This window comes from Thermobia domestica, chromosome 3 (assembly GCF_964235325.1).
Source record: "Thermobia domestica chromosome 3, izTheDome1.hap1.1, whole genome shotgun sequence".
NCBI classification, from domain to species: Eukaryota; Metazoa; Arthropoda; class Insecta; order Zygentoma; family Lepismatidae; genus Thermobia; species Thermobia domestica.
The window spans coordinates 17,900,047-17,922,688 of NC_137456.1; the positions used below are offsets into that span (position 1 = coordinate 17,900,047).

Genomic DNA, 22,642 nt, shown 5'->3' on the forward strand with positions numbered 1-22,642 from the left:
GTTTGAAATAGAAAGCCTAGGCAAAGAAACAGAGAAGATAAAGAGAATGCTTCGGAAAGCAGGAATTAGGACGTGCAGGAAAGGAGGAAGCAGAATAATTGAATTAGTAAGAAGAACCAAGAGAAAAGCAATAGCGGACAAAGATCAAAGGGGAGTAATATATAGAGTAGGATGCGCGGAGTGTAACAAAATTTACATAGGAGAAACAAAAAAGAAAATGCAAGAAAGGATTAAACAGCACCAGGATGATGTAAGATTGAAAAGGGACAACAATGCGATATACAAGCATCACAAAGAGACAAACCACAGAATAGGGTGGGAAGGAGCAGAGGTCATAGAAGTAGAGAACAGAACTTTGGTGAGAAAATGGAAGGGAGCTAGGTAGATTATGAGGGCAGGAGACAAGGTGATGAATTGGAATGCAGGATTCTCGATAAATAAAGAGTGGGAGAAGATTCTGCTTAAAGAAGAAGAAATGAAAAGGAAGAAAGAAAGAGGAAAAATTAATAAGGAAAATAAGGATAATTAGAGGACAGAAGGTATCGAACGAAAAAAGTAAACTTTTAATTGGACACGTGTGGAGCTAAAAAGTGAAAGTGAAAGCCACACAAGTGTTACTTTTTAATGAAGGGGCGAAGCCTAATTAAAAGTTGATCTCCGGAGAGTATATAAGTGATGACCAACTCCCAAGCAGCCAGAAGGAATGGAAGTCTGATGAAGACACAGTTATTGTGTTGAAACTGTTAAGTGATATGTTTTTTTTTTTTTTTTTTTTTTTACATATTATCACATAGCCTTGCTCAGTATGTTATTGTGTATTATTATATTCCTGTCGTATTAAACGCATTTTTAACGAATGAAGCTCGTCTGCTTTCTCCAACAACTTCCTGTTCTTGGCTACAACCGCATGTTCTCTGCCTTTTTTCATGCGTTCATCTTCTCATAAGCTCCAGCTCCGGATATGAAACGAAATGTACGTGCCAGCAGTGGGTAGAAATGGCTTACTTCTTTAGTAAAAAGGCGTTAGTTACTCCTTTAGTTACAAGGAAAGAAATAAATAGAAATTGAGGTCTCCAACAGTTACTAAAATAGTATATTACTACGGAAGTAATTTACTAAAGTAATCCAGACTAAAGAAGTAAAAGTTACTACAAGAGTAATTTATACTAGTTTCGTGCTCGCCATCCTTAGCGTTTATATATTTTTTAAAATTTTTGGGTAGGCCCGTGCTAAAACCTACCAGCTAAAACCGCCACTGTTTTCTACACCGATGAATTGCGAAACTTCTTTGGCCATAGATCTAATTAATTGGCTGTTTAAAAGTAATTGGTGCTCAAAATAAAATAGTTCATACACAAGACAAAATATACGCTTTATTAAAAATTCTTATACACATGTAATTCGGCTGAACTTTTCAACATCACAGCTTCGTATTGATGATATAAATAAATTATACGTGTTGTTACAAATTGTGACAAATACTGCTGTAGCTTAAATAGAAATCTCAATGTTTAAGTTTGGTTTACAAAGCAAACCATTTTTTCGTTGTGGCAAATAAAAATGCAACTAGCACTGTGGCAATTGAAGCAATATTGCTGGAAGAGCCACCCGTTTCTCCTGTTTTTGCACAGGGAGCCTTCACCATCTCATCAATCAGATTGCTTACATAGACAATGGTGTCATTATGTTCATTGCACGTATCTTCTGACCACAAGAATTCCTTCAGAATTTCGGTGCAGTTCTTGATTTCTCTAAAGAAAGAAAGAAAGGAAAAATCATTACTTTCATTCATAGAAAATATTCCCTTTTCGCATCATGTTATAAATACACACAGTGGCGTATTTAGGGGGTGGCTTCCGGGCTTAAGCTCCCCCCCCAGCGAAATCTTTCTTAGTACAGTAAAGTAAATGAAATATCTTGCAGATTTTTCACATTTCCAGGCAACCCCCCCCCGAAAGTTAGCAAAGTCCCTCCCGAAACAAAATCGTAAATACGCCACTGAATACACACACACGTAGAAAACACTGGATAACAACAGATAGTTTAATTTTGATGATTAGAGTTTTAGAATCGACCAAAGTTAGCAAAGCCTTCATTACTACAAGACATATCAACACGACAAGTAAGCCTATATCTAGGGCAGTGGTTGCCGAACTTAGCAAGCTTCTGTGCTACGGTGCCGTTTCTAAATCCTACTGTGAGCTAGCAACCAAAACAACTACCAACTTTTTTTAAAAAAAATCTTACATTTGTTTATTGCCTATAAACTTAAATTACTAGTGAATATGAAATTAAAATATCCAAGTTAGCCAATGTCTTATATACACAGGAAAGACATAACGTTTAGCAAATGTCTAATATACACACAAAAAACATAACGTTTAGCAAATGTCTAATATACACACGAAAAACATAACGTTTAGCAAATGTCTAATATACACACGAAAAACATAACGTTTAGCAAATGTCTAATATACACACGAAAAACATAACGTTTAGTAAATGTCTAATAACACACGAAAAACATAACGTTTAGCAAATGTCTAATATACACACGAAAAACATAACGTTTAGCAAATGTCTAATATACACACGAAAAACATAACGTTTAGCAAATGTCTAATATACACACGAAAAACATAACGTTTAGTAAATGTCTAATAACACACGAAAAACATAACGTTTAGCAAATGTCTAATATACACACGAAAAACATAACGTTTAGCAAATGTCTAATATACACACGAAAAACATAACGTCAATGGCTGTTGCGCGGGAGAAACAAGCAGTTGTCGTCAGCGCCCCCTATCGTTCAAGTCAGCTCAGTGAAGGAATGGAGGAATCAAGGTTGCCAACCAGAGCGTCAACGCGATCTACTGAAAATGTCCCCGTGAGCTACTATAATCTGTTTCACACAACCTGATAGGAAAAAGAAGTTTTCCTCCCACCACGCTCAAGTAGAGGTAAATGTTGGTGTTCCGTCTTCCACTCGGGATTGATATACCCAAAAGGAACAGCAGTGCTTTCTCAACATCAGGTGCGAGCGAATTGACGTACGAATGTAGAGTTTACACGATTCTGTTTATTAGAAAAGCTTTCCTGTCTGTGAAGGTCAACAACTTGCTTTCCCCTTCTGCAGTGGTAAGTGGTGAGAGGTAGGGGAGTTTACTATCAGGTTGCCTGAAACAGACTTTTTTTCTTAGTAGCTCACGATAGACGATTTGGCGATCAATGGTCTAGGCGATAGCTTGACGACCCGGAACTGACTTAAAATGGGCTACAAAATATACAGAATCACAAAAGATCAACATACACTATTATTATTATTATTATTATTATTATTATTATTATTATTATTATTATTATTATTATTATTATTATTATTATTATTATTATTATTATTATTACATTGGCTAACAATAGCTACAATATTTGAATAAACCAGAAATCGAATTCCATAATTATTTAATTTTGTTGGGCACATTTAAGGTGAAAATGCTACTAGAGAAATTATAACAGACTTTTCCCAAAATTATAAAAACGGTGTACGATGATCGAAAGAAAAGGCAAAATGTATTCCAAAATAATAATAATAATAATAATAATAATAATAATAATAATAATAATAATAATAAGAAGAAGAAGAAGAAGAAGAAGAAGAAGAAGAAGAATTTTTGGTCAGGTGAATGGCGGCTCAGTAGTAAGGCATTCAGCTCTGGTAATAGTTAATTTGGTTCGAATCCAAGCCAAGTGAAATGAAATTAAATGAAATCTTTGAGTTTTACGTCCCACGCTTATGCCGGCTAGGATCAAGCGAGGTGAGATTTTGTGATGGACAACAACTTGTAGTTTTAAATATTATTTATAACAAATCATCAAAACTTCAGCAGTGATTGAAATGAAAATCCCGGGAAAGATAACCATTAATCTTATCTTGAAGTTTGACAATAATAATAATAATAATAATAATAATAATAATAATAATAATAATAATAATAATAATAATAATAATAATAATAATAATGTGAAAAATCGGAACAAACTCTTAGTCGAAGTATACTTAAATTTCATTTCTGATCACGAAGTTTAACACAATAGGACTTACATGCAAACTGAAATTTATTCAGTGACTTGATTAAAGAGGAAAATATATATTAATATATCTGGTCGTAAATCATGGAGAAGCAACCAAGTTCCTCTTGATCCCTCTTATACAAAACATTCTGCGGCCGCCTATGTTAACAATCAATGCTTCAATAATAAAAAGGAAAGTTTTGTCACTTGAAAGTAAGGTAATAAAAATTATTTAAAATTCTTGTGTACAACAATTGATCTATCAGGTGACTTTTATTCCCTTAATTTGAAACGATAAAATTTTCCTTTTTTTTTTATCGAAGTGACTTTCCTTAGGAGCCGCCTCATCGCCAAAGTTCAACTTATGCTAATGCTTATTGTACCGGTACCTAATGTATAGGTCCAAGCCGCTTCCTCATGCCGTATACATCGCCAACATCTAGTGACCCCCTTGTTGGTAAATGTCGATCGTCGATATAGCGACGCGTCGAAACAGATATCTAGAGTCAGGGGGCGGTATTCAGAGAGAATTCGTTAATCGAAGGTTAGTCTCAGACTAGTTAGTAAGCATACTAAATCTTTACTATGGAAGGTGCACTTTTGGTATTCAGAGTCTACTTTGAGTACAACTAAAATGATGATTTGGGTATGATTAACTTATAGAACCCCAATGCATCGGTGAGTAAAATAAATGTGGCAACTACGGAAAAATAGATGAGCGCATGTGTAGTCTGTAAAAATGAAAATACATGAATTACGAAATACGAAATGTGTCGCACGCTAAATCATGGGTAAAAGATTAGCCTCTGCTCTAGATTAATTAGTCACATTTCATTAACTTCCTCCATTACTACGTCCTAATCAGAGACTCTGAATACAATTTTGAAAACCATCCTTTAGTCAATCCCGTATTAAGGTGTTAATCAGACGTGAAAACGACTGCATAAGGCCCAGGGTGTTGAATTTACCACTGCGTAGCAGCGAGGACTTCATTTTGGTGCGCGCTCCTTTGATTCGTCGCGCAGAATCGCGAAGGGACCAACACGAACTATCGCCAGTCATGGGCAAGCGGTTATTATTATTATATGTATTTTTTTTCTGACGAATTATTCCTTAAATGAGCTCCAGGGGTCAAGAGTAACTCCTGCCTCTACATCATGAAGTGAAAAATCTTATAAAATTACATGGCGAACGCATTTTATATTATCTCAAACGGTTATCGTTGAATACATGGTTAAAGGAGCACTATGATTGGCCAAATTAAAAAGACTTCAAGGATTTATCCCTCTACAAGCGACATTTTCTCCATCACCTCCGTGGGGAAGTCGAAAGAACGTGCGACTAGTAATCATAAGGTCGGTGGTTCGTGTCCATCCCGGGGTACTTTTAATTTTTGTGTTTTTGGACTCACCTTAATGTAAACAAATCACGCATATATGCGATTGAACATATTTTTGAGGGAGTAATTTTGTGTTCATTGGCGTTTCATTGCGTCTCTACCGCTGGTATAATTTTCATAACGGAAGTGAGGACACATTTTGGCGAGATGTCGCTTGTTGTTCGTCAGTGGTCCACCGACGCTTACGGCATGAGGTTCCTTCCTTCCCTTTCCCCAAATAGTGTAATCACCGAGAGACGTCATCCGTCATATGTGATGGGCTAACCTGGCCATAAATGCTGAAAACCCAAAAATTTAAATCCTAAATCCTCTCACATCGGGGTCACTACAATGAACACAATGAATTGCGAAAATATTTGCTGCTACATCCACTTTATTCGCCAGATTTTGCTCCCTCAAACTTCGATCACTTCCCGACAATGAAAAAGTACCTTGTTAGACTTCGATTGTCTTCAGATGAAGATCCTAAGACATCAATGGAGTATTTTGTAGATCTGGAGGAGTCTCGGTTTCCGCGACAAGGCTTTAAAATAATTTTTCAGCCAATTATATATGTGTCACTTAATTATAACGAATTTCAAGATCTTCAACCAATTATAAGAGTTACTAAGTTGAAAATAACGAGAACTTTCAAGTGCAAATCAATGTTTAAAACATATCACTCCAAGAAATTTTAAAAATGGTCCTCTCATATTCATTTTACTTTAACGAATTATTATTAATTTATTTACAATTATAGTAATATACATACGTGCATCCTTCCTCAGTAAATATGTCTACATTAGCCGTATGATTTAAAGAGACGCAGCCTGTAAAGTCCTCGTTGGAAGTTAAATGGGAAATGCATTCCATAGCATTAGTCAAATTACCTGAAAGTAAACCCAGAAATTGCATTAGAACAGTTCTGTTTTTGTAACCAAAAATATGAAGAATAATTGATTACGTACGCTAGTCGATATAGTGCAGCACAGAGATTGGAAACTAAAGATGGGAGAATCTTAGTTTATTCGACGTGTGTTGTGCCCTTATGTTGAACTTTTTTGAATTAAATCCTATGTATTATAAGTTGCATAGTAGAAATAAAGATGAGAATGTGGACATTAGTTGAGTTTCCTTCCTTTAGTTTGTAGTGATACAAGAATTAAGACATGAGTTGAGTTTCCTTCCCTTAGTTTCTAGTGATACAAGAATTAAGACATGAGTTGAGTTTCCTTCCCTTAGTTTCTAGTGATACAAGAATTAGGACATGAATTGAGTTTCCTTCCCTTAGTTTGTAGTGATACAAGAATTAGAACATTAAACACGTTTTCTTCCCTTAGTTTGTAGTGAAACAAGAATTAGGACATTAGTTGAGTTTCCTTCCCTTAGTTTGTAGTGATACAAGAATTAGGACATGAGTTGAGTTTCCTTCCCTTAGTTTCTAGTGATACAAGAATTAGGACATTAGTTGAGTTTACTTCCCTTAGTTTGTAGTGATACAAGAATTAGGACATTAGTTGAGTTTCCTTCCCTTAGTTTGTAGTGAGACAAGAATTAGGACATTAGACACGTTTTCTTCCCTTAGTTTGTAGTGATACAAGAATTAGAATATTAGACACGTTTTCTTCCCTTAGTTTGTAGTGATACAAGAATTAGAACATTAGACACGTTTTCTTCCCTTAGTTTGTAGTGATACAAGAATTAGAACATTAGACACGCTTTCTTCCCTTAGTTTGTAGTGATATAAGAATTAGGACATTAGTTGAGTTTCCTTACCTTAGTTTGTAGTGATACAAGAATTAGGACATTAGTTGTTTCCTTCCCTTAGTTTGTAGTGATACAAGAATTAGGACATTAGTTGAGTTTCCTTCCCTTAGTTTGTAGTGATATAAGAATTAGGACATTAGTTGAGTTTCCTTCCCTTAGTTTGTAGTGATATAAGAATTAGGACATTAGACACGCTTTCTTCCTTTAGTTTGTAGTGATACAAGAATTAGAACATTAGACACGTTTTCTTCCCTTAGTTTGTAGTGATACAAGAATTAGGACATTAGACACGCTTTCTTCCCTTAGTTTGTAGTGATACAAGAATTAGAACATTAGACACGCTTTCTTCCCTTAGTTTGTAGTGATATAAGAATTAGGACATTAGTTGAGTTTCCTTACCTTAGTTTGTAGTGATACAAGAATTAGGACATTAGTTGAGTTTCCTTCCCTTAGTTTGTAGTGAGACAAGAATTAGGACATTAGACACGTTTTCTTCCTTTAGTTTGTAGTGATACAAGAATTAGAACATTAGACACGTTTTATTCCCTTAGTTTGTAGTGATATAAGAATTAGGACATTAGACACGCTTTCTTCCCTTAGTTTGTAGTGATACAAGAATTAGGACATTAGACACGTTTTCTTCCTTTAGTTTGTAGTGATACAAGAATTAGAACATTAGACACGTTTTCTTCCCTTAGTTTGTAGTGATACAAGAATTAGAACATTACACACGTTTTCTTCCCTTAGTTTGTAGTGATACAAGAATTACAACATTAGACACGTTTTCTTCCCTTAGTTTGTAGTGATATAAGAATTAGGACATTAGTTGTTTCCTTCCCTTAGTTTGTAGTGATACAAGAATTAGGACATTAGTTGTTTCCTTCCCTTAGTTTGTAGTGATATAAGAATTAGGACATTAGTTGAGTTTCCTTCCCTTAGTTTGTAGTGATATAAGAATTAGAACATTAAACACGTTTTCTTCCCTTAGTTTGTAGTGATATAAGAATTAGGACATTAGTTGAGTTTCCTTCCCTTAGTTTGTAGTAATACAAGAATTAGGACATTAGTTGAGTTTCCTTCCCTTAGTTTGTAGTGATACAAGAATTAGAACATTAGATACGCTTTCTTTCCTTAGTTTGTAGTGATATAAGAATTAGGACATTAATTGAGTTTCCTTCCCTTAGTTTGTAGTGATACAAGAATTAGAACATTAGACACGCTTTCTTCCCTTAGTTTGTAGTGATATAAGAATTAGGACATTAGTTGAGTTTCCTTCCCTTGGTTTGTAGTGATACAAGAATTAGGACATTAGTTGTTTCCTTCCCTTGGTTTGTAGTGATACAAGAATTAGGACATTAGACACGCTTTCTTCCCTTAGTTTGTAGTGATACAAGAATTAGAACATTAGACACGCTTTCTTCCCTTAGTTTGTAGTGATATAAGAATTAGGACATTAGTTGAGTTTCCTTACCTTAGTTTGTAGTGATACAAGAATTAGGACATTAGTTGAGTTTCCTTCCCTTAGTTTGTAGTGAGACAAGAATTAGGACATTAGACACGTTTTCTTCCTTTAGTTTGTAGTGATACAAGAATTAGAACATTAGACACGTTTTCTTCCCTTAGTTTGTAGTGATATAAGAATTAGAACATTAAACACGTTTTCTTCCCTTAGTTTGTAGTGATACAAGAATTAGAACATTAGACACGTTTTCTTCCCTTAGTTTGTAGTGATATAAGAATTAGGACATTAATTGAGTTTCCTTCCCTTAGTTTGTAGTGATACAAGAATTAGAACATTAGACACGCTTTCTTCCCTTAGTTTGTAGTGATATAAGAATTAGGACATTAGTTGAGTTTCCTTCCTTTAGTTTGTAGTGATACAAGAATTAGAACATTAGACACGCTTTCTTCCCTTAGTTTGTAGTGATATAAGAATTAGGACATTAGTTGAGTTTCCTTCCCTTAGTTTGTAGTGATATAAGAATTAGGACATTAGTTGAGTTTCCTTCCCTTAGTTTGTAGTGATACAAGAATTAGAACATTAGACACGTTTTATTCCCTTAGTTTGTAGTGATATAAGAATTAGGACATTAGACACGCTTTCTTCCCTTAGTTTGTAGTGATAGAAGAATTAGGACATTAGACACGTTTTCTTCCTTTAGTTTGTAGTGATACAAGAATTAGAACATTAGACACGTTTTCTTCCTTTAGTTTGTAGTGATACAAGAATTAGGACATTAATTGTTACCTTCCCTTAGTTTGTAGTGATACAAGAATTAGGACATTAGTTGTTTCCTTCCCTTAGTTTGTAGTGATGTTGAGCTAAGCAGTTATCGTACTGTCTTTGACGTGGGAGACCCGAGTTCAATTCCCGATGGGAGCTTATGTGGTTCGGATCCCACTTTAAGCTCTAGGTCCACGTCTCGCTGCTGAAAGGGACGCTAATCTCAAAATTTTAAGAAATTTGTTTTTTCTTTATGATTAAGCACATACAAATACACCTAATAAATTAATTAACTAACCACTGGAATGACAACCCTTATGGGCCTGAGCCGCTCCAACGTCATCTGTTAGGGACCGGCTCAACTACGTGCAGGTCAGCAAGAAACACGTTGTCAGTACGCTGCGTCGCTCTGTCACTAAATAGGTGTATGAGGATCTTTCTAGACGTAGTGGCCGTCACGTCTTTCATTCACATGACCCCTCAGTTTGCCTCACGACTCTGGGTGGAGTCCAAAAGTTGGAAATCACCGGCCGAGAATCAAACCTGGGACCACGTGGACGTGAATCCAATGTTCTAACCAGTAGCCTACAGTAGCCTTTCATATACATCTACTAGTCACACGCATATTCCTAACAATGAGTTACAAACCAAGTGTAAATTTATCCATCTCGAACGGAACAAATACGCATACTTACTTAACTGTTTATATATATATATATATATATATATATATATATATATATATATATATATATATATATGCATTTAGGTTTGTCATAGGCTCTAAATTGACCAGCTTTTGTGAAGTGGAGGAGCGACAATTTTTAAAGTTTGAAACGACCAGTGTTTTCAGGTTTTTGGTTCAGTCCTTCACTTATATTTATACAAAGTCATCACCAAATATATGTGACGTTTTCAAAACATTTCTCAACTCATCAACTTCGCTTTACATTCATTATATTCATTTAAAAGCCTAATTTTCCCATTGTATTTTTTTAATAGTTACCTGCAAGGGTTTCATTATTTTGTTTGCAAATGTAGTCAACACCAGCGTTTACCATACTCTTCAAATCTGCAATGTCGTTTGTCGTGTAATTGCAAAGCTCGTAAATACTATCAAGGTGTTTTGTACAACTTTGAATTTCCGTAGCTGCTCTGAAATTAAGATATAAAAAATGCATATTACACAAAAATGTTTACCATAAATTGACAACAAAAATACTCAATGTATAAGGTAATACGATCAAAAGAAAATTCGTTTAGTAGATAAAATCAACAGTGATCAAAAGATTTTCTATATAACACAGAGGATAAAAAGTGAATAGGAAAATGAAACGAAATCTTTAAGTTTTACGTCCCACGGTTATGCCGGATAGGCTAAAGGAGGCGGTGATGATGGGAGATGAGTAAATTGAATAAAGTGGGAGGAAACGGGAGAACCCCGAGAAAACCCACGAGTACGGTGTTTGTCCACCACAAAGTCCACACGGCGCGAGTTGGGATCGAACCAGGGACCCCAAGCACCGGAGGTGAACGCTCTACCACTGAGCCACCGCGCCCCCGAAAGTGAATAGGGTTAAGCTTATAACCCAAACAGAACAATGCTTATCATATTACAAATATATTTGCTATTGCGTTCGTAGACTAACAAATTTTTATAGTTTTCCATTGCGGTTTAGTTAAAGCCAGGAGGTAAAATGAAGGGGAACGCTTGAGCATAACGTTACCTCTCTTTCAAAAAATATGTATGGCGTCCCTGCACTTCTTAAAAAAATTGCAATAGCCAAAGATATTCACGGGGGACGGCGTGACGTCATGCCGTTCCTCTACCTTTTCTAATCCACTTTTAACCCTGGTTAAAACAATTGTATTTTATAGTTGCGAACATGTCACGATGACGTCACATTTACTACGTCAGTACTACCAGTAATACAAATAAGTTATATATGTAGCTTATGATAAATAATGTGGGTTAAATTTATCGACTTTTAAGGAATTAGGTAGTTATCTCTGTTTTAGAATAAGTATTTTTGTTACATTTTAATAGTCTTCAACTTCAGTAGATAAATTAATTGAGTAAAGTTAATCACAAATAGGTAGAATTTCTTCATCAATCCCCACGTATTTAAGTGGGCGTTGCCCTGTTTCTGTACATGTAGTCCCCTCTAGTTGGCGAGAAGGCTGTTAGTTCGGAATAGGATTACACAGAGGAAAATCCGTTCTCCGGACAGCGGTATATTGTACAGCGACGGACACTTCTAAATGGTACACCTTAGCCGTAAATCTCCATATGGCTGTACCATTTAGAAGTGTCCACCGCTGTACAAATATACGGTATCCTCTTGCTTAGTATAGAAATCAGTACGGACCATACGCTATCCGTATGCTACATAGGCACTGCCCTTAGATGTTACAGCATGCCGTTGCAGGATGTCTGACATCTAACAGTTTTCCGTATATCACATACATATACTTATGTTACCTTCGTCAACTATATGTTATATACGACCATTTGTATGTGAAATCCTGACCGCCTACATTGTTTCATACAGAAAGTACGTATAGATGGAACACTTATATAGAAAGTATTATAAAACATGCGTTTTCAGTTATACGTCTGCTGTACGTTAAGTCCAAAAACTACATGAATTACGCATGCAACCTATCTTTTTAAGTACGCCACCTACATTTTTTTTCTCAGTGTACGAGGGAGATAAAGTAAAGTTTTAAGAATTACCAGGAAGTTATTAAGATATGATGATGAATTTTTGTCATGTTATGTCTGGTTCTTATGTGCATGATGTGAAGGAAATTAGTTCCTAATGACTGTTATTTTTTTTACAGGTTGTGCCAAAAGTGACCAAAGTGCAAGATGGATAAGATTGAGGTTCGTATTGCGATAAAGTTCCTGCATTTGAAAGGTAATAATGCCAGACAAATTCATTTTGATCTCCGGATCATACTGATATATCCGTGTTTCATCCATGGTTACCAGACACCCGAAAAAATCCTCTTCATTCTCTTCTAGCAGCGTCAACATCTGTTGGGAAAGATGCACTCCGTGCTTGCTTCTGAAAAGGTGTCAACAAACGAGGAACCCAGTGCGCAGATACCTTAGACATGTGAAGTCCATCATGGATAATTTTCCACACTACCATAACTGAGACCGGTCTCATTCATAATTGTTTGAGTGGTTACGCGTCTGTCTTCGAGGATTAAACTTTCCACTTTCTTCACAGTGGCCGCATCGTCCATCAGGGATGGTGTTCCAAGTCCTAGGTCATCTGTGACGGACATATGATCAGTTTGGAATCTCCTTTTCTACATTATAATGGTGTCATAATTTGGACAATCACCGCAATACACAGCATTTATCTCGTCACAAATTTATCTGGTATTATTACCATTCAAATGCAGGAACTTTATCACACTGCGATCCTCAATCTTATCTATCTTGCATTTTGGTCTCTTTTGGCACACCCTGTATAAAAGTAAACAATCATTAGGAGCTAATTTCCTTAACATCATGCACATGAGAATGAAACATAATACTGACAAAATTTTATCATCATATATTAATAACTGCCTGGTGCAGGCACGTAGCCAGGATTTCGTGAAGGGAAGGGGTATCCGTGATATGAAATAATGTGGTCGTAACACCAGGGGCTCTAAAATTCTAAACTATTTTACTGAAATACATATTGGTTCGTTTGACCAGGATTTCGTAACGGGGGGAGGGGCATGAAATTCTGAAGGCCCAGGAGCTCAATCAATCTAAACTACTTTATTATCAACATATATTGGTTTGTTAGGACAATAAAATGAGGATATGTTCACAAGTATTTTAATAACAAACTATGAAGAAATCTTGAGTAAAATAATAAAAAAAAAGTATTTTCCTTTCATTATGACCTCAACTATTATAAAAAGTACATATCCACTATTATAAAAAGTACATACTCAATAATGTCTTGTAAAATATTTGACAATTTCTGCGTTCCTTTTTCCGTTGAATGAAATGTTAACAACACTTTCTTTCCACATAAATTTTTGTTTTTATTATTCCGTCAACTACTGTCTGTTCCAAATGATAGGTTAAAGGAGCAGTAGAAAATTGTTTTCGAAATAACATGTTTGATACTGCAAGGATGCAATGACGAAAAATTATGATAAAAAATGTCCACGCTCTTACACAACGGCACTATGCTTTCGGAAGCTTAAAATCTCCCTGACTAGTAGCAGAAATTCTGAGAATTCCGTAACTTTTCTAGAAATTTCAAATTTCCTGACTCTTCCAGGATATCTCGCTCACCTTTCCACCTTTCCAAGTAATACTAAACTCCTCATAAGAATGAGTAACCAAAAAGTTCCTATAGTTTTTTTTTTTTTTTTTAACGCTGAACCTTCTTTTTCTAATTTCATTTTGTTTCATCATTCCATAATTTTATTTTCATTTCTGGTCCCGAAGGGGGGGTCCTGACCCCTCGGATCCCCTCTTGGCTACGTGCTTGGCGGTATTTAAAACTTTACTATACCCTCTCGTACCTATTAAGAAGAACGCCAAGTACAAAAGTTATCGTAATGTATTAAAATTTACATATTTGAACAATGTTATTCAGCCACAATAAAAAGAATTTACAGTTTTCACATTTTTTATATGTCTTTGAACAGTTTTAAAATAAAACAACTTTTGAAAGATCAGTTATTTCCTGGAAATGAGAGATTTATGACTGCAATTTGATAGAAGCAAATTTCAACACATTCTGCAACCAGTGAACAGAATATCTAATTGAAGTCACCTGGTACTACTGGTTTCAGTTCAATAGCTACTGTGCAATTTCAATTATTTTCCGAAGTTTAAGTATGAAGTGTGGATTTTTGTTAGTTTGCTTGACAGTTTTATGATTCTAGACATGGAAAGTTAAGTCGTTTCGCAGCCTTTCCAGTACTTATAGCCAATGCCTAACATTCAGACCAATAAATAATGTATCAAAATTCAATCCGTAATATATGTGGAATGGGAAATTCGGCAACGAAAATCATGGTTTCGGTTATGTAATTCATTTTGACACGGAAATCTAAAGCAAAAAGATATTGGAACCATCCAATCGTTCCAATCGCATGTCTATCGCATGTTACAGAAAAGTGTTTTTCTGTTGATTTCTGAATCCTATTGTATTTGCCATGCGATTTTACATACATTCTAGATCAGTGGTTCTCAATCTAATTCCTATCCCGACCCCCACTTTATCACATTCTCTTTCCAGCGACCACCTTGAAATTTCTAGTTTTAATAAGCCTGTGTGAAATTTTTAATATACCTATTGCGGAGATCTCACTATATCCATCTATTACTATAATAGTAGAATCCATTTCTTTTGTACAGCGAATACAGTAACTTCTTTAAAAGTGAATGAATTAAAACCAAATTTGGTCAGTTCATTCATATTACAAATATCGAATCCGATCCATCATATTGTTTTAAAATAGAGGCCGTTGGAAAATTTTAGAATTTCATAACTCCCTTAATTTTGGGTCATATGATAAAAAAAATAAAATGATTTCTAATTTTGGTTAAAAAAATGTTCAGTTGTTAAAAAAAAGTTATTGAGTAGTCAGGGGTGCCCACAAGGGGGGGCTATGACGCAAACTGCGTCATTGAAATATTTGGGGGGGGTTAAAAATCTATATAAATATGTTTGATGGGGGGGTAAAATTAATCGAAAAGAAGATTTTTTCATGGAAGAACACCTACAGATAGACAATTGGGGGGGTGCGTCATGAACATAAGGAGGGGTGGGCACCACTGGAGTAGTATAAGTGACTTGACAATGTGCGTCACGAAGACTGAACCGGATATTACTGCAGTAGTGAAATTACACCATGCTCAGGTATCTTATTAGCTTGTAACTCTATTTAAAGAAATTACAATCCACATTTGTGTCTTTAATAACCCAAAACCACAATGAACACAAGTAAACAAATCACGCATATACGCGATTTAACGTATTTTAAGGAAGTAATTTTGTGGTTCATTGGCGTTTTGTCGGGTCTCTGCCACTGCTGGTATAATTTTCAAAACGGAAGTGAGGCCACCGCGGATCGTCGATGTGGAGCCGCCAAGTTTTGGCGAGATGTCGCTAGTTGCTCATCATCGGTGGTGCAGCAATGTTTATGGCATGGGGTTTACGAGTGAAATTTAAAAACAAATAATATAATATATAACAAACATATATCAATAACAATAACTCAAAATAAAACTGATACAAAATTTGAAAAGCATGCGAAAAAAAAGTGTGAAAAGACTACGAAAGCCGCAAGTGTTGTACTTACATTTTAGTTAGAACAAGAAATTAGCTATTTTCGAGTTTAATTTGAGGCCTTGGTTTGTATTAAGCAGAAAAAGAAAGACAATATATATTTTGCTATTTTTTTTAAAAAAAATAATTTTAAAAAATTTGAAAACTTACATGCAAGGGTCAGTTCCATTAACAGCAATATCAAAACAGTCTCGGAAATACATCTGTGTATACTAAAAAGTGAAAAAAAATATCGATCTGAGTAAATTTTATAAAAATACCAAAATATAAATGAGTGAGTGATAAATTTCAACATATAAATATATACATACTAGGAGGCGAATATTTAAAAAAAAATAACTATTTATTTACCTGTAATAATATTCAATTTTAAAATCGGACTTTGCGTCGAAGGGAAATGAATCGGACAAGTGAGTTGACACCCAGTCTTTCAGTAATAGATAATCTTATATACGAGGTGTATTCGAAAAGTATCGGACCTTTGGTTGCCAAAATTCATTTGTTGCTTTGGAAATCCGAAACACTAGTCGCGTTCAAAATAGTCTCTTTGGTAATGCACACACTTCTCCCAGCGTTCCCACCATTGTTGGAAACACTTCTGGAACGCAGATTTTGGAATGATGAGCAACTGTCCCGTCGCATTCCGCATAATGTCATCTCTTGATTCAAATCAGGTCCCTTTTAGTGGCATTTTCAGCTTGGGAAATAACCAAAAGTCATACGGAGTCACGTCGGTTGAGTAGGGAGTCTGACAACACACAGGAATGTTGTGTTTTGGCGATGAAAGCCTGGATCAGATTTCGCGGATACTCTCCTCATGCCCAAATTCTCGTTCAAAATTGAATGAACCGATCCGATTGAATGGTTTCCGCTTGGATATCGCCAAGCTTTTGGCAAAATTTGATGCAATATCGCTGCTCAAGTTTTTCTGTCATTTTACAAAATACTGAAAACCGACGACCACTCACTACACGTCTTCATTCGTTGGCCAACTGCCAACGACTGACGTTATGTACGGGCGCGGAAAAATCACGACTGCGCGTGAGTGTCCCCTCCACATCTACACAGAGGAAAGCCTCCCGCGCTTCATTAGTTTACGCGGGAAAAAATGAAGCTCGATACTTTTTGAACACACCTCGTATATACATAAAAGTCTCTACAAACTTTTGTGTGTCTGATCAAGGCAGTGTTTTTTCTGTCAAAATTATAACTCAATTTATCAATGTAAGTGTTTGCTTTCGTCATATTTTGTCTTTATTTAAGATTTATTCATTAAGTTCATATTTCATTAAAAATTGCATCTTGTCTTGAAACCTTCGCTTCTGGATTTTTCTCATAGGATTCTTACATATTGGGGATTATTTTATAGATACATATAGGGGATTAGTTGAACTATAAGTATTCCTTCATCGCGTTCGTCTGAAACCGTTGAAAAGAAACACCTAATCATTAAAAAAAAGTCCTTCTTTAGTGTAGAATTTTTCTTTTTTCTCTCTCTCTCTCTCTCCTTTTTTAAATCAACGTCCATGGTTTTGTATAATACGTATCAAGAATGTTGTATAGCGATTTCGCACCTATAAATTAAGCGGTTCAAAAAAAAAAAAAAAGCCTCAGTTCACTAGTCTGCCATAGGCTATGTAAAAAGTGATTTTTTTTTTCTTTTCGTATTAGGTGAGTCAACGCCTTCCTTAAAAATTCCCTGGACATAAATTTCACAGGTTTGAAAAGATGTGATGGTGAAAAATTAACCTCTTTTCGTTCTTACGGGAAGAACTTTACACATTCCAGTCTTTCAATTATCATAGGCTAGATTTTTTTTTCGAAAACATTTGTATAATATTTCAAGTTGCTAACTCCAACGACCCCAGATCGATGATATGTGGGGAAAATCTTAAACTTTGTTAGCCTCTTCCCTTAGAGGACAAATTTCACAAAATCATGTACTGTGCAAAATTTAGCGTTTGAGGAGAATATAAAGCTACAAATACAGAAGCTCAACCATTTTGAAATACTCTTTTACAGAAATAAATTACTTTCTAACAGTAGAAAATATGTAAGATACGTTTTATATTTTCCAATATGCATAGAAACGCATGCAATAGGCACAACACTTCTGAATAATTATTTATTATTGTTAAAAGGCTCCTAACGATAAACAACAATTATTGTTAAGAATTATTAGTCTACAAGCAGTGGTGCTTTTCAGCCGGTTCGCTAGAACCGGTTGTTAAAATACTTCGAATTCGCAGAAGCCGTTTGTTATACCCAGACATAAACACAAACATGCATATATACGCATGACCCAGGTCCGTATCCAGGGGAGGTCTGGGGGGCCGGGCCTCCCCTAAATTTTTATTGCTTCCCCTAAAATTTTCACGGTAGGCTTGGAAATGAACTATAATATCGTAATGAACTATAATATGGTTGGATCGCCCCCCCCCCTACATTTTTGGGCTGGCTACCGGCCTGATATGACCTAACCAAGAGTGAAAGAAGTCAAACAAATTTACGAAAACACTTCTGTACTTTTCCCGCTCGCTTGCATTGTTGTGAAAACAAAACAACTTTGAATTGTTTCAATTCAATGGGCAGACAGAAATTTGAATGGGTGTGCGCCAAAAAATTTGTCTGATGCGAACCAATAAATTTTCGCAGTCAAGTTAATAAAACGTTTCAAGTGCTCCATATTTGTATTGGTGACAATAAATATTTGAAAATTTCAGACAACAAAAGACTGGTTTTGGTTAAGCTTTGAAGCTATAGCACGGCCAACAAGAGATGGTCTCTGACGTTTCTTACCACATGCGGTGGGACATTGCAGCCCCTACTTTGATACCAGTGTTACCAACCACGATCACTCTGTCTTATACCATTAATTAAATTGCCACTACTGTTGGACCGAAAAACCCTTGACACGCGAGTAGTGGCAATGTCACTGAGAGCTGTCAGAGATGTTCTCTTACTGGACGCACTATACATGCACTAAATGTCACCCACAAAAATACATTATTGTATATTGTCATATGTCATATGAACCAACCTTCAAAGTTGGTTTTGTTTCAACCTCCCGCTACAATATAATAGAAACAGTTCTTATTTTGAAATAAGAATTGAAGTTTTCCTAGCGACGAATATTATAGAGATATTCTCGGGATATCAGCCAGGTGAAGTCGACGATAAAGCCGACGTTTCAACAACTGACATCGTTCTCGTCTTCAGGGCGATTATACTAAGACAGAAACAGAAAAATTATAATTAAGGACGCCCCTCAGGAAAGCCCGCGTCCTGGCAGAGAGTAATGCATCAACCATCTGTCTACATGCCTCTCCTCACATGCAATTAGTAACCTAAAGTATCTGTCGGGTGGGAGTGTATGTCGCGGCTTCTATCTTGAACGGAGACATTTACACGCGAATCTAAATGTGTGGAAATAGAAGGAAAGAAGGGTAAAATAGATGATAGGAAAGCGCGAGAGAAGGTTTATTATGTTTTGAGAGAGGGACAAAAAACCTGGAAACCAGAAAAAAAACCCTATATCGGTCATGCTGCATGCATAAGTATTTACATGGCAAAACCACATAAGAAGGGTGGTGAAAATCCATGTAAACATGTCTGTAGTATTAATCAATAACTTATCTGTTTAAATGCAAAACTATCTTAAATCTGTTAAGTGTTTATAAAAATCTGTGTTGTCTGTAATGGGGAGTGTTTTGTTAGTGGGACATCTGTTATTTTTTTAACATGCAAAAATATCCGTATCGTAGTCCATGTCTGTGCTGTAGTTGTCATCAGGTTGTAGGCTGCAGCTTACTTCGTCTTCTTCTATCTTTTCCTTCTGCTGCTACTAGTGCGTGACTTTTGAGGAGGCTGGATTTCCTTATTCCTATTGGTGGCCTTGTCTTCTGAAACATCAGTGCTAGTAGGTTTTTGTTGTTCTTTTATTTTCTCAGCATAGGTGGGCCTAGTGATATGGAGCTTACCTGATGTTGTTATCAGTGCATTTATAGTTTTCGAGAAGACTTTCTTCGTTAGTTCGTGTATACTATATATAGGAGAGGAAAGTGGGCGGGGTTAAGAATCCGTGTCTCTGATTGGATGGTCTATAGTTTGACGCTGATTGGCCCTATTCATATATGCTTTCTTTATGACTGATGTCCATGTGTGGTTGAGTTTAAATCCTGTATTTCTGTTGATATTGTTGAGTTCTTGTAGCATTTCAAGAGATTCATTATCTTATAACAGCAGTTCTCATTTTGAACCCAAGGTGGTAAAATTGGCCTTGCGTTCTACAACGTAACAACTCTTGTATCTACCTTGTAGCGTTTGTTTCCTAAGAGAATTGTATCTATCTACCTACCTATCCATCTATTGGGTTGGCAACTAAGTTCCCGCCGTTTTTTTAATTGGAAATATCTGTATGACATTAAATACTTTTGGCACGAAGTTGTACATCATTCGAAAGAGAATATATTGTTCTACCTAAATATATGTTTCGTTGTTACTAAGATACATTTTCTTGTTATTTACAGATCATTAACTTGGAATGTCAAGTTGAGAAGAATGAGCATTTTTGACACCTCCTTCTTTTTGCCTTTAATCAAGGTTCTAAGGCCGCAGAAGTTGCTCGCAATATTTGTGTTGTGTATGGAATGGGTGTTGTAGCTGAAAGAGCCGCCCATGATTGGTATGCAAAGCTCAAAAAAGGAAAGTTTGACCTTAAAGACGCACCTCGTTCTGGCCGTCCAGTTGAGTTCGATGAAGAGCGATTGAACCACCTTTTGCACGAAAATCCGCGTCAAACAACAAGGGAGCTGGCAGAGACAATAGATTGCTCCCACACTACTGTAGAGAAGCATCTTCACTCGATGTGCAAAGTTCAGAAGTGTGGAACATGGGTGCCTCACATCAAAAACGGCGGGAACTTAGTTGCCAACCCAATATTACCTCTCTCTCTCTCTCTCTCTCTCTCTATATATATATATATATATATATATATATATATATATATATATATATATATATATATATATAGAGAGAGAGAGAGAGAGAGAGAGAGAGAGAGAGAGAGAGAGATAACCGATTGTTAAAAAATGTGAATAGTACCACTGATTAAGTACTTACGTTCAAATATAATTGGTCATCCTCAATTGTTAAAAGCTCTTGGCAGCTATCAAACAGTGAATTTATAATGAGAGGCTCATCCCATTGCCCGTAGGCAATATTTCCTGTAAACAGAATACGATAACCATAGATTAATAAATTCGTACGTAAGAATCATACAGTGCGATTCAAAACTCTCCCAACTCCAAATTAAAGTTATTCGAATTTATTGAAAGAATCTAAGAATGCATAACATACATTATATACTCGTACATACACATAATACTATTCATTTTACATAAAACACAATAGATTTTAGCTACATTTAAACTAGAAAAGCCTTAAATCATTTTTGTTTTTTCAAAACGCTGAAAGAAATTTCAAGCAAAGAATTCAGCCACTGACATGTTAGTTTAGATTTTTTTTAAACATAATTAACTGTAATGTCCCTCACTGCTTCGAACTATATTATACCGCAAATCTTGAGGTCTTGTGGTACCCATGTCCTATAAATAATCTCATAAATAAAAATTTGGTGAATGTAAATCAAGGGAGAGAGGGAAAGAGGAATACAAATCTTACATCAATCTATCTTTTAATAATTCAAGGAGCATCTATTTTCTTCATATATGGTGTTTGTTTCTGTGCCTTAATGTGTACATCTTCTGCTACATATAAAGATAACCAAGATGTGCCGCTTTTTCATCCACTACCTTCGAACATTGATATGTCACCTAAGACGTATCTGGAAGATTAAAAATAGTCCCAATCAGCATCGACGACCTTCTGCCAACGTTCTGGAAGGCAATGGATTCCATCGCGGTAGAACTTGGTGGGGCTTGAAGCTAAGAAGGTATCAAGTGCATTTTGCACTTCTACTAGGGATTAGAACTGGCGTACTCTCCGGTGGTTGTCCAGGGAATGGAACAGTAATAATTAGACGGTTCAATGTCCGGTGAGTATGGTGGATGCAATAGTGTTTCCCATCCAAGGCGTAGAATGGTGTCTCGGGTAACCCTAGCAACGTGGTGTTGCCCTGCAACAGGTGAACTCCTTTATGGTTCAGAAGTGCTGGCTCCAGAGTTTTGAGTTTTTCTTGATCACAGCTCAACAGCTGACAGTACACAGTTGCATTGATGCTCTGACCAGCTGGTAGCAGTTCCCGATGCACGATGCCGCGAGCAGTCCACCAAACAAACAGGAGGACCTTCTTCTGGTGCAGTGCCTGTTTCGGCTGTTTTGAAACCGGTTCATGGGATGCTAACCAATGATGACGGCACCGTGGAACTTCGTACGGGACCCAATTCTCACCCATGTCAACATCCTGTCCAGAAATGGCTTCTTCCTCAGATGAGACAGCAAAGAAATACAGGTGTCTGCTCGCATTGCCTTCTGACCCAGAGTCAAATCATGTGGGACCCATCAATCCAACTTCTAGTGCATTCCCAAGTTGATGGAGGTGCTGCCGAAACCTTGTGCATTCACATTAAATTGTAGTACCAGTTTTTCACATATCTGGCCACTGTTCACCTCAATTGCTGCCTGAAGATGTTTATTTTGTAAAATTACATGTGTTGGGCTTCCAGCACGTAGTGCATCTTTGAGTGTTTCGTCACAGTCCTTAAATTTGTTAAACCACTGCTACACGGTCCGCGTAGTTACGACACCGTCACCAAAGGCCTGGCATATCTTCCGCTCCGCTGCAGTGGCGTTTGACCACAGTTTGTACTCGTACAGCATACACGCCCTTATGATGCTCTGTGGAGGTCCAACATTCAC

The 22,642-nt window shown here is 36.3% G+C and overlaps 1 protein-coding gene across 1 annotated transcript in view; it reads right to left on the reverse strand.

Annotated features, from left to right (window-relative positions):
- Window positions 1-1,351: 1,351 nt before the first annotated feature.
- LOC145681392 (uncharacterized) overlaps window positions 1,352-22,642 on the reverse strand; it is a 36,454-nt gene continuing 15,163 nt past the window's right edge. The window contains exons 2-6 of the mRNA XM_081753044.1: window positions 20,885-20,988; window positions 15,914-15,975; window positions 10,450-10,598; window positions 6,225-6,342; window positions 1,352-1,751 (exon numbers count right to left, since the gene is read on the reverse strand). Coding sequence (XP_081609170.1) covers window positions 1,523-1,751; window positions 6,225-6,342; window positions 10,450-10,598; window positions 15,914-15,975; window positions 20,885-20,988 — 662 coding nt within the window. The 3' untranslated portion in view covers window positions 1,352-1,522. The remainder of the gene's footprint in view (window positions 1,752-6,224; window positions 6,343-10,449; window positions 10,599-15,913; window positions 15,976-20,884; window positions 20,989-22,642) is intronic.